General features: G+C 42.5%; 1 protein-coding gene across 3 annotated transcripts in view; it reads left to right on the top strand.

The window, feature by feature from the left end:
• Window positions 1–440: 440 nt before the first annotated feature.
• sgpp2 (sphingosine-1-phosphate phosphatase 2) overlaps window positions 441–13778 on the top strand; it is a 47799-nt gene continuing 34461 nt past the window's right edge. For 2 of the 3 annotated variants that reach the window (XM_020513870.2, XM_048604407.1), the window contains exon 1: window positions 441–834. In XM_020513870.2, coding sequence (XP_020369459.1) covers window positions 553–834 — 282 coding nt within the window. In that variant the 5' untranslated portion in view covers window positions 441–552. Of the gene's footprint in view, window positions 835–5157; window positions 6975–13778 lie in introns of all 3 variants that reach the window. The other variant, XM_048604409.1, reaches the window with a different exon arrangement.

The raw sequence follows: 13778 nt of genomic DNA, 5'->3' as shown, positions 1-13778 counted from the left end.
CTTGTGCTAATACAATTTCAACTGAAGTAGTCTTCAGTTTTATTATCCGGCAGGTCACAAGGGAATTACAAAGAACAGCACAGAAACAGGTCGTTTTGCTTGTGGTTATGTGCCACATCTCGCCCTATCAGCACAACCTTCCATTCCTTTCTTATTCATGTCCTTAGCTAGATTCCCTTAAAAAAAATCTATGCTATTTTAACTCAACCCCTTAATGAATTAACAGGTTCCACATTCAGGAGACATATATCTTTCATATACGTTCATTACCAATCCACCGCAAACTGCCTGAAAGCAGATAAAATGATGCTGCCTAGTCAGCGCAGACAGCTTAAGTTGCTGCCTGAACCTGCTGGCGCTAGGACTGCAGTTGATCCAATTGAAAGACACTTGTTACTTCCTCGTTTAAAAATAACCTGTTGTGTCAGACTCCCAGGTACAGCGCAGCGTGTGTGAGGTGAAAGCTACCTTCCGAGTTTCAGATCCACATTTATCGACTGATCTCCCAGACCTTACTTTGGAGATTTTTCTCACAAAAACAAAATAAAAACGATGAAGACTTCCTTCCTCCAGATCCTACAGGATCCTCACCTAGTCGCCAGTTTTCAGAGATGCTGTGGTTTATTTCTGCGAGTTGAAGAACGCCTTTCCGGCAGCTGCAGCAACTCTCATGGCAACACAACTGGGATCCAGGGACCTGTGGAAAGAGCTGGTGTCATCAGGACCAGTGAATGTACGAATGGTAACCAGAGATACAAGATCAATGGGTCACATCAATACCCTCATGGACAGGAAAGCAAGGACAATCATGGGGTGAGCGGATGTGTAGTCAAGGTGAGAAATGCGCCAAACCGTGATTGCAATCATTTCACTTTCTTTTCTTCATTCCTGCTGCGCTCCTTTAATAAATTCGTTTTGTATAAGTCTCCCTTCTCCAACTCTGTCTAGCCGTTTTAAAATATTCGCTCTGGACTTTGCACCATAAGTATTGTTTAACTAGAAGGCGTTCCATTGCATTGATAGGAGATTGGAACATTCTTAAGCCGGTAGAACTGCTCTTTCCAGTTAGCCAGCTTATTAGCAGAGAAAGTAAAGCTACCATATGGGAGGAGTCGAATAAAACAAATAAGGTGACTGTTAATGGCGAGATAAACAACTACAGTACAATCTACCGCGGGGCAAATCAGATCTCCAGGTTATTCACACTGGGCGCTGCCACTGAAGGTAAACTGCCAATTGGAAAGTTATTTACTACAAATATTAAGGAGTTCAAATAAAAAATGTCGGTTTATGGAATACAAGAACGTCTGTATTTGCTCAGTGTTATATTGCTGATACATGATAGTGCAACATGGGGTTAGATTGCCTGGCCATTGACTATCAACGTGCGTTAAACCTAGATCAGGAGCCCATTCGACCGAGCTTGTCCGTACTTCCTCTAAGCAAGAACATATTAGCCAGTGCCAATCCTCCATTCTTTCTCTGTAGCCCCGGTTTTTTTTTCACTGTTGAGATGCTTAAAAGTCCCTTTTAAAAGCCACAGTTAAATCTGTCTCCAAAAACATTTTATAATTAAAAACCGAAAGAACTGTGGATGCTGTGAATCAGGAACAAAAACAAAGTTGCTGGAAAGCTCAGCAAGTCTGGCAGCATCTGTGAAGGAAAAAAAGTTAACGCTTCAGGACCGGTGACCCTTCCTCAGATGTTCTGCTCTACTCTGCTGTGTCTAAATGCTTTATGATTTTCTATCAAATCTCCTCTCAACCTTCTTCAATGAGAACACCCCCACCTTCTCCACACAATTGAAAAAGATTGAACTTACTAATTGCTGAAACAATTAGAGTCACAGGGTCATAGAGATGTATGGCATGGAAACATTTTTCATGTCCCCAACTCATCCTTGCCAACCAGATATCCCAAAATAAAGCTAGACCCATTTGCCAGCATTTGGCCCATATCCCTCTAAACCCTTCCTATTCATATATCCATCCAAATGCCTTTTAAATGATATAATTGTACCAGCCTACACCACTTCTTCTGGCAGCTCTTTCCTTACACAGACCACCCTCTGCATGAAAATGTTGCCCCTTAGGCCCCTTTTACCTCTCAGTTAAAACTGTGCCCTCTAGTTTTGGACTCCCCTACCCCGGAAAAAGACTTGGTCTATTTACGCTATCAAGGCCCCTCATGATTTTATAACCTCTATAAGGACATCCCTCAGCCTCCAATGCTCCAGCGAAAATAGCCCTTGCCTATTCAGCCTCTCCCTATACCTCAAACCTTCCAAACCCAGCAACATCCTTGTAAATCTTTGCTGAATCCTTTCAAGTTTCACAACATCCTTCCTATAGCAGGGAGACCAGAATTGCACACAGTATTCCAAAATTGGCCTAACCAATGTCCTGCACAGCCACAACATGACCTCCCAACTCCTATACTCAGTGCACTGGCCAATAAAGGCAAGCATACCAAACACTTTCTTCACTATCCTATCTAGCTGTGACTCCACTTTCAAGGAGCTATGAACTTGCATTCCAAGGTCTCTTTGTTCAGCAACACTTCCCAGGACCTTACCATTAAGAGTATAAGTCCTGCCCTGATTTGCCTTTCCAAAATACAGCACCACACACTTATCTAACTTAAACCTCATCTACCACCCCTTGGCCCATTGGCCCATTTGATCAAGGTCCTGCTTTACTCTGAAATAACCTTCACTGTCCGCTACACATCCAATTGTGGTGTCATCTGCAAACTTACTCACTACACCTCCTATGTTCACATCTAAATCATTGATATAAATGAGGAAAAGCAATAGACCCAGCACTGATCCTTGTGGCATACCGCTGGTCACAGGCCTCCAGTCTAAAAGCAACCCTCCACTACCGCCTTCTGTCTTCTACCTTTGAGCCAGTTCTGTAGCCAAATGAATTGTCCTCCCTGTATTCTATGCAATCTAACCTTGCTAACCAGTCTACCATGAGGAACCTTATCGAACGCCTTACTGAAATCCATATAGATCACATCCACTGCTCTGCCCTCATCAATCCTCTTAGTCACTTCTTCAAAAAACTCAATTAAGTGAGACACAATTTCCCACACACAGAGCCATGTTGATTATCTCTAATCAAGTCCTTGCCTTTCTAAATACATGTAAATTCTGTCCCTCAGGATATCCTCCAAGAACTTACCCACCACCAACGTCAGGCTCACCGGTCTATAGTTCCCTGGCATTTCCTTAGCACCTTTCTTAAATAGTGGCACCACATCAGCCAACCTACAGTCTTCTGGCACCTCACTGTGGCTATCGATGATACAAATGTCTCAGCAAGGGGCCCAGCAATCACTTCCCTAGCTTTCAACAGAATTCCAGGGTACGCCTGAACAGATCCCGAGGATTTATCCATCTTTATGTGTTTTAAGCCGTCCAGCACCTCCTCCTCTGTAATAGGGACATTTTCAAGATATCACTATATTCTTGTGATTCTTTTCTGTACCTTCTCTAGAGTCTTCACATCTTTCCCAATATGTTGCACACATATTGGATACATACTGCAACTAAGGTTGTGCAAAATTATCACAACTTCATTGTTTGTGGGTTATAGGCGGTTTTGAAATCAATATGTTTGAAATCTGAAATCAATCTAAGCTGACATCCACAGACAATAAGAAAGGAGTGGCAATGGTTTCCTTTGGAAGAAATGAATGGAATGGAGCTTGTTAAGTGATTCAGTGGACTTGAAATAGCATCACAATCAAATGATTTCTTTGATAGGCTAAATGAGCATCGTCTATGTATTTTTCAGTAAACAGCTAGAACTACAGGCTCCAAAATACTTTGTAGTAATTACAATCCCCTTCAGCCAAAAAAATTCTGTGTTATTTTACAGATAGGCAACAGTCCGATGATTATCAGACCACTGTAGTACATAATAGTCCATAACTATATTGGCAAACTGTGAAAATGTGGGTAACTTTACTGAAAAAAAAAACATACAGACCATAGACCCTGCCAGCGTTCTCACAGCTTACTTCATTGCTTTGGTGAGGACAGATGGAAGGATCAGAGAATAGGTGCAAATGGAATAGGATACTGGAAGAAGCCCCTTCTCTGCCAGAACCCTCCCAGAATGTTTAGGACTAAAATCTTTCTATCTATTATTTACTTATTTATTAACCTATTTATTATCTAGAAATCATTTCAGCCAGGAAGAGGATTGGGTCTAAAGGTTGCACATAATCGGTTCAATTAATATGACATTGCACAACAAATTCTACTTTGCTATTCTACATAAGGTCTCAAAATATATATTAAAAAGTTCCAGAGGCAATGATGATCTGAACAAGAGCATGTCAGTAGTTGGGCACATGGTAATAAAAACAACAGCAACACCCTGTATTTATATTGTGCCTTCAGCAAAATAAAACCTCCAAATATGATTCACAGGAGTTTTATGAAGCAATATTTGACACTGAGCCACATCAGGCAGTACCCAGGTAGATGTTGAATACCTTGATAGGTTTTAAATGATGTCTTAAAGGAGAAAAGTAATGTGGAGACACGTGGGAAGAGAATTCCAGAACCTGGGGCTTGGCGGCTGTAGACACTCCCACCAAGGGTTGAGCAATTTAAACCGAAGATGGTTATGAGGTCAGAATTAGAGGAGTATAGATATCTAAGGATGATAAAACTGTGAGATATTACAGAGATGAAAGGAACAAGGCCATGGAGCAAATTGCACCATGGACATGTATATTTTAAATGGGTGCAGTGGTAACGTCACTGCGTTAGTAATAACTAATTCTCTGGGGAAATGGTTCAAAATCCACTGCAGCTGATGAAATTTAAATTAATAAATCTGAGATTAAAAGCTGGTTTACACCATCGTTGATTTTCATAAAAACCCAACTGGTTCAGTAATGCTATTAGGAATGAAATCTGCTGTCATTACCCGAATATGCCCCACATATCACTCCAGACCCACAGCAATGTGGCTGACTCTCAGAGGCCCTCTGCAATGGCTTAGCATGCCATTCAGTTATATTACACTTGTACAAAGTCTGGATGAAACTGCATTAACCTGAAAACGACAAGTAGTAAGGTAACCAAGAAGCTAGAAAATCCTACTGACCTTATTTTCTTCAATCTATCTACCACAGATGCATCTGTCCATGACATTGTTAATAGGAGGGAGCACCGCACAGTCCTTGTGTAGATGAAGTCCCATCTTTACATTGAGGATACCCTCCATCGTGTTGGGAAGCACAATTACTGACAGACCTTGAAGTGACCTAGAAACTGAAAACTGGGCATCTGTGAAGTGCACTGCACTTAACCACATTAACCACAGCAGAGTTGTATTCAACCATAATCTGTAACCTCACAGCCCTGTATATCCCCTCAATCTATCATTACCATCAACCAGGGAACTTAATCTGGTTCAATGAAAACTGCAGGAGGACATGCAAGAATCAACCTGGGTGTCAACCTAGTGAAGCTACAACACAAGATTACTTGCATGCCAACAGCAGAAACTGCATGAGATAGACAGAACTAAACAACTCAAAACCAACAGGTCAGATCTAACCTTTTGAGTCCTACTACATCTAACAATAAATGGTGGTGAAAAATTAAACTACCAACAGGAGGATGAGGCTCCACAAATAACCCATCCTTAATGATGGGGAGCCCAGAACATCAGTGCAAAAGAAATTTGTCAGCATCTTCTGTCATAAGTGCCAAGTGGATAATCCATCTCACACTCCTCTTGTGGTCCCCAGCATCATAGATGCCACTTCTCAACAAACTCAACTCACTTTATATGATACAAAGAAATGGCTAAAAGTACTGGATACTGCACAGGCCCTGACACAATTCTAGAATTGTTTTGAAGTCATCCACTCTAGAATAAGCTGGGCCTCAACACAGGCTGTTCAATGCAGCCACAACACTGGTATCGACCCAACAATATAACAGAATTTCCATGTATAGCATACACAAAAAGCAGGACAACCCAACCCAGCTAACATTGCCCAATCAGTCTACTCTCAATCATCAACAAAGTAATGGAAGGGATCGTCAAATGTGCTATTCTGTGGCACTTAATCACCAATAACCTGTGTACTGACAGTCAGTTGGGTCTCCCTTCCCAAAATCACCATGGTCTCATTATTCACTTGGTTCAAACATGGACGAGAGTTGAATTCCAGAGGCAGTTGAGGGTAATTGCTTCTTGTGTCAAGGTAACATTTCACCATCTCCAACAAGAAAGAATCTAATCATCACCCCTTGCTAAAACTCTCACTACCGTCATCCTGGGGGATCACTTTTGATCAGAAATCAAATTGGACCAGCTACATTGGCAGATCTGAGGCTAAGAGTTCAAGGGGACTAACTCACCTCCTGATTCCACAAAGGCTGTGGACAGACCACCCTGCATTAACCAAACAAGTGGTAAGGAAGCCAAGAAGACAGAAAATCCAAATTGACCATATCTCTTCAATCTATCTGTCACAGATCCATCTGTTTATGACAGTATTGTAATGGGCTATCTACAAGGCACAAGTCAGGAATGTAATACAAATGTCTAAATGAGTGCAGCTTCAACAGTACTTAAGAAACCATGCACCATCAAATAACCCTCTTGCTTGGCTCCTCATTCATCACTTCAATATTCACTTCTTCCAACACAAACACAAAGAGGAAGCAATATGTACCATCTACAAGATGCAATGCAGCAACTCACCAAAGCTCTTACAATGGGACTTTATAAACACTCAACCTCTAACACCTAGAAGGATAAAGACGGGTGATGCATGGGAGTGCCACCACATGAATGTTCCCCTCTAAGAAACACCATCCTGATTTGGACCTTTATCACCATTTCATTATTGTCATTGGGTCATGATCTTGGAACTCCGACCCTAACATCACTGTGGATAGATCTACCCAGGATAGATTGCAGCATTTCAAAAAGGTAGCTATGTACCATCTTCTCAAGGGCAATAATGAACGGGCAATAAATTCTTACAATGCTTACATTATGTGAGCAAAGTTTTTTAAAAATCAAAATTGACTAGCATCCAGTATAAGTCAGGGATGATGTGTGAATGGAGCTTGGTATGAGTAAGGATACAGACAGCTGAGCTCTTATTAACTTCATGTTTACATTGGAAACATCAAGTTTAGAAGTAACAAAGGCATGAATGAGGATTTCAACAGCAGATAGATTTTATTTTTTTATTTATTCACAGGATGTGGGCATCATTGGCTGCCCAAAGAGCAGGTAAGAATCAACCACATTTCTGATGGTTTGGAGTCAGATGTAGGCCAGACCACGTAAGGATGAGATTTCCTGCCCTAAAAGCCAGTAGTGAACCAGATGGGTTTTTTTATGATAATTGTTTCATGGAGATTATTAGACAGACTCTTAATTCCAGATTATTATTGAATCCAGCACCTGCCATGGCGGGATTCAAACCTGGGTTCCCAAACATTACCTGCGTCTCTGGCTTAATATTCTTGTGACAATACCACTAGACTACTGCCTTCCCTAGACTGAGGCAGAGTTAGGTGGTGTTACCAAGGTGAAACTAGGTGGCCAGTGATGGTAAGATTTTGTGGTCCAAAAGTCAAGCATAAAACAAGGTTGTAAGCAATTTACCTCAGGCTCAGACTTTTACCAGGGAGAAGGATGGAGTCAGTGACGAGGGAATTAATTTTATGCAATCCCTTCAGTCTTTCCAATATTTAATTGGAGGAAGTTCTTGTTCATTTAGTAATGGATGTTTAACAATCAGTTTGAAAATCTAGAATCTGATTTGACATTGTAAGATTTCTTTGTAAGGGGTTCATAGAATCGCTACAGTGCAGAAAGAGGCCAGTCTCAGCACCAAGCCTCCAAACAACATCCCAGCTGGAAACCCACCCTATCAAGCATAACCCTGCATTTACCACAGCTAATCCACCTAACCTGCACATCTTCGGACTTTGGGTGCGAACCAGAGCTCCTGGCAGAGGCTCAGGTAGATACGGGGAGGATGTGCAAACTCCACAAAGACATTCAGCTGAGGCTGGAATCAAACCCAGGTCCCTGGCGCTGTGAGGTAGCAGTGCTAACCACTGAGCCACCATATCACCCTCTAGTGAAGTCCTGAGTGATATTCTACTGAAAGGCACTGATGGAACTCTGATGTCCAAATTACTCTAAGACGGGGAACATTGAATCTAGTACGTCCAGATATTTAGTCATGTTATTCCTCCCTTAAATTTCTGATTCTTCACACTGTTTCCCTCAACAAAAGGGTTGGAAAGGACTTGGTCTGTAACTTGAATGTAAATTCAATACAAAATTGGCTAGAAGGTAGAAGACAGAGGGTGGTGGTGGAGGGTTGCTTTTCAGACTGGAGACCTGTGACCAGTGGTGTGCCACATGGATCAGTGCTGGGTCCATTGCTTTTTGTCATTTATATAAATGATTTGGATGTGAATATAGGAGGTATGGTTAGTAAGTTTGCAGTTGACACCAAAATTGGAGGTACAGTGGACAGTGAAAAAGGTTATCTCCGAGTACAACGGGACCTTGATCAGATGGGCTGATGGGCCAAGGAGTAGCAGATGAAGTTTAATCTAGATAAATATGAGGTGCTACATTCCAGTAGGGCAAATCAGGGCAGGACGTATACACTCAATGGTAAGGACCTGGGAGCGCTGCCAAACAAAGAGACCTCAGAGTACTGCTTCATAGTTTTTTGAAAGTGGAGTCGCAGTTTGACAGGGTAGTGGAGAAGGCATTTGGTACGCTTGCCTTTATTGGTCACTGCATTGAGTATAGGATTTGGGAGGTCATGTTGCGGCTGTACAGGATATTGGTTAGGCCACTTTTGAAATACTGCATTCAATTCTGACCTCCCTGCTATGGGAAAGATGTTGTGAAACTTGAAAGGGTTCAGAAAAGATTTACAAGTATGTTGCCAGGGTTGGCGGGTTTGAGCTACAGGGAGCGGCTAAATAGATTGGGGCTGTTTTCCCTGGAGCATCAAAGGCTTCAGGGTGACCTTAAAGAAGTTTATAAAATCATGATTGGCATGGATAGGATGAATAGTCAAGGTCTTTTCCCCAGATAGGGGATAATTTTGAGATGAGAGGGAAAAAATTTAAAAGGGACCTAAGGGGCAGTTTTCTCATGCAGAGGGTGGTGCATGTATGGAATGAACTGCCAGAAGAAGTGGTGGAGGCCGGTACAATTACGACATTTAGCATCCCTACAGTGTGGAAACAGTCCCTTCAGCCCAACAAGCTCACACTGACCCTCAGAGCATCCCACCCAGACACATCACCCTACCATTTCCTTGTAACCCACCTAATCTACACATCCCTGAACACTATGGGCAATTTAGCATGGCCAATCCACCTAGCCTGAATATCTTTGGACTGTGGGAGGAAACTGGAGCACCTGGTGGAAACCAATGCAGACATGGGGAGAATGTGTATACTCCACACAGGGTGGGATTGAACCCAGGTCCCTAGCGCTGGGAGGCAGCAGCACTAACCACTGAGCCACCGTGCTACCCTTAAAAAGGCATCTGGATGGGTATATGAATAGGAAGGGACGCAGGCCAAATGCTGGCAAATGGATTAATTTAGGATATTTGTCAGCATGGACGAGTTGGACAGAAGGCTTTGTTTCTGTGTGGTATATCTCTATGACTCTTTGACTCTAAATGACTGGCAGGCAATTCAAGTTAGTCACACAGAACAGACAAGAGAATGACACTAAATCATAATGCTAATTTGGAAAGCTAGTACAGACACAATGGATCACATGGCCTCCTTCAGCATTATATCAATTTGGTGATTCTGTGATTCATTCCACTTCTCAACTCTTCTGCACAAAGGTGGATGACAAGAAGTCTAGTCTAATTCAACACCTTCTGATGTCCCAGATAAAATTTGAAACATTCCACATGTGATTCACAGTCAAGTTCACTGATTCAATTTTGAGAAGAACATAGACAGAATGATGGAAGGTAATCCCCAAAATAACCACATAACCAAAACAAATTTGAGTGATTTAGTCACCATGGATCAGCCATTCTAAAATCAGACGTACAATCTTGTATCTAACATTCTCATTCAACGGTACAGTAAGTACAAAAACAAAGTTGCTGGAAAAGCTCAGCAGGTCTGGCAGCATCTGCGAAGGAAAAAACAGGAGTTAACTATTCGGGTCCGGTGACCCTTCCTCAGAACAATAAGTACACTAGCCCAGTGATGCGTCAATATATTAAGTTAAAGCTGACATTTTAAAAGATGTGAGAATAGTTTTGGTAAATATATACACGGTATCCCTCCACCCCATCTCACCCATTACTCGCAACTGCAAAAAGAAAAGAAAGAGTTAGATCTATGTAGCATTTTTCATGTCCCAATCCACTACACAACTAAGAAATTACTTATAAAGTTCTGAAGAAGGGCCACTGGACTCAAAACATTAAATCTGTTTTCACTCCACAGGTGATGCTAGACCTACTGAGTTTATCTAGCACTTTCTGTTTTTGTAGATTACTTTAACACATAAGCAAATCCAGCAAAGAATTTGGTACAGCAAGGTTCCAAAATATGAATGAGGTAAATGACCAGAATGCCTGTTTAATTGGTGTTGTCTGACACAAGAATGTCAGAAGAACTTGGGCTATAGGATCTTTTACTCTTGCTACAGTGGACAAATGGGCCCCTCCATTTACCATCTCATTCAAAAGATGACTCTTCCAACAGTGCAGCCTTCCCTTTTTTGACATGCTGGAGGAGAGTTTGAAATTCTGATCTTCTGACTGAGAAGGAAGAGTGTTTGAACTGAACTGAGGCTGGCATTCTAGAATAAGGTCTACAGCTCATGATAAGAGGACACTATTTATTACTAAAGGATTACAAATAATTTAAGGTTGAGTTATCACATTTCCTAGGCACAGCAAGATCGTCAGGTAAGAAGCACACAAAGGTTATTACCGTAATCAAACAAACAGTTCCCCATTTGATCTGCAAGCCTATTGTACACATGTACATGTTCAGGGTTCAAACACTCATATTAAAATTGTGCATGTTAAAATAATGTATGTCTATGGGTTATATAAATATGCTTGCTTTAGCTGCTAAACCTCACCTGTCTGTGTCACAGTAGTAACTTGTGCTTTGACTTCACAAAATAATTTCCTTCACATATTAGAGGAAGTTCTCTTATTTATTAGAGACATCTAATATTATGTGTGCTTAAGGAGATAATGCCTGAAACTCTTAATAAAGCAACTACAAATTTTGTAAAAAGACTCAAATAGTGCCTCTTCTGCACAAGCTAAACATTGCAAGATAAAATAGGCATAACTTGCTGGAAGTATTCAATATTTGTGAGGAGTAAAGCACATTAATGTCTTTATCACATACCTTTATATTTAAATAAATTATGGTCCTCAGCCCAAGTTATAACAATAGGGGAGAAATTCTGCTTCTGCTTTGCATCTTTAACAATATTAATCGAGACAATATCATTCTTTCCATTTGTGCGTGGGCATGTAGAGCTTTGATGAAATCAGAGAGATTGGATATTTTATATGTTACAATTGAACTGTACATGCAAAGTAGATTAGAGCATTGGATAAGATGCAGTTTTCTCATAAAGCTTTACGCTGGACCAACTACTGTTCACAAATTAAAGAAATGATATGTACTCCAAAACTGGAAGTACAAATTTGCAAGACCATGGGGAATAGGCAGGAAATGACAATAGGTGATTGCACTTGCAGACAGCATATAAGTAAGCCTGCTTCTGTGCTGTAACTGTTTATGATTCCATAGTAAGATCTGAAAATCATGCAAACATGCAATACAAGGTACAGTTAATACAGAAGAAGACTGTGTCAAAATTACGTAAGTCATTAATAAGCTTGTAGAATTAACAAATGAACATCAATATGGCTAATGAGGTACAGAGTAGTAGAAAGTATGATTAGACCACCTTATCTTTGTGGAAATAACTATCTAAAAGAATGAAAGGAACAGAAAGATCTGGGAATACATATACACATTAATATATGATACAGGTTAATAAGATCATTAATAAAGGCAAAGTCATGGTTTTAATTTCTAGATACGTATAATTGAAAAATGGAATTTATGTGAAACTTGTACAGAACCATAGTGAGACTAAACTTCAAGTTGTAGGAAGTGTTTTGGTCTTCCTATTATATGAAGGATTTAGGGCACCGGAGAAAGCACACAACAAAAATTATGAAAGATAGTAGGAACTGCTGATGCTGGAGAATCCGAGACAACAAGGTGCAGGGCTGGATGAACACAGCAGGCCAAGCAGCATTATAGGAGCAGGAAGGCTGACGTTTCGGGCCTAGACCCTTCATCAGAAATGGGGGAGGGGAAGGGGGTTCTGAAATAAATAGGGAGAGAGGGGGAGGCGGATAGAAGATGGATAAAGGAGAAGATAGGTGGAGAGAAAACAGACAGTTCAAAGAGGCGGGGATGGAGCCAGTAAAGGTGAGTGTAGGTGGGGAGGTAGGGAGGAGATAGGTCAGTCCAGGGAGGACGGACAGGTCAAGGGGGCGGGATGAGGTTAGTAGGTAGGAGATGGGGGTGCGGCTTGAGGTGGGAGGAGGGGATAGGTGGGAGGAAGGACAGGTTAGGGAGGCGGGGACGAGCTGGGCTGGTTTTGGGATGTGGTAGGGGGAGGGGAGATTTTGAAGCTTGTGAAATCCACATTGATACCATTGGGCTGCAGGGTTCCCAAGCGGAATATGAGTTGCTGTTCCTGCAACCTTCGGGTGGCATTGTTGGGGCACTGCAGGAGGCCCAGGATGAACATGTCGTCTGAGGAATGGGAGGGGGAGTTGAAATGGTTCGCGACTGGGAGGTGCAGTTGTTTATTGTGGACCGAGCGTAGGTGTTCTGCAAAGCGGTCCCCAAGCGTCTGCTTGGTTTCCCCGATGTAGAGGAGGCCACAACGGATACAGTGGATGCAGTATACCACATTAGCAGATGTGCAGGTGAACATCTGCTTGATGTGGAAAGTCTTCTTGGGGCCTGGGATGGGGGTGAGGGGGGAGGTGTGGGGACAGGTGTAGCACTCCCTGTGGTTGCAGGGAAAAGTGCCAGGTGTGGTGGGGCTGGAGGGGAGTGTGGAGCGGACAAGGGAGTCACGGAGAGAGTGGTCCCTCCGGAAAGCAGATAAGGGTGGGGAGGTAAAAATGTCTTTGGTGGTGGGGTCGGATTGTAGATGGCGGAAGTGTCGGAGGATGATGCGTTGGATCCGGAGGTTGGTGGGGTGGTACGTGAGGACGAGGGGGATTCTTTTTTGGCTGCTATTGCAGGGACGGGGTGTGAGGGATGAGTTGCGGGAAATGCGGGAGACACGGTCGAGGGCGTTCTCGACCACTGAGGGGGGGAATTTGCGGTCCTTGAAAAATGAGGACATCTGAGATGTACGGGAGTGGAATGCCTCAGTCTGGGAGCAGATGCAGCGGAGACGAAGGAATTGGGAATAGGGGATGGCATTTTTGCAGGAAGATGGGTGGGAGGAGGTGTATTCTAGGCAGCTGTGGGAGTCGGTGGGCTTGAAATGGATATCGGTTTCTAGGTGGTTGCCCGAGATGGAGACAGAGAGATCCAGGAAGGTGAGAGAGGTATTAGAGATGGTCCAGGTGAACTTAAGGTTGGGGTGGAAGGTGTTGGTGAAGTGGATGAACTGTTCGAGCTCCTCGTGGGAGCACGAGGCGGC

This window comes from Rhincodon typus, chromosome 13 (genome assembly GCF_021869965.1).
Source record: "Rhincodon typus isolate 14 chromosome 13, sRhiTyp1.1, whole genome shotgun sequence".
Lineage (NCBI taxonomy): Eukaryota > Metazoa > Chordata > Chondrichthyes > Orectolobiformes > Rhincodontidae > Rhincodon > Rhincodon typus.
The sequence above is the reverse complement of the archived record's forward strand: the minus strand, read 5'-3'. Positions and strand labels throughout refer to the sequence as shown.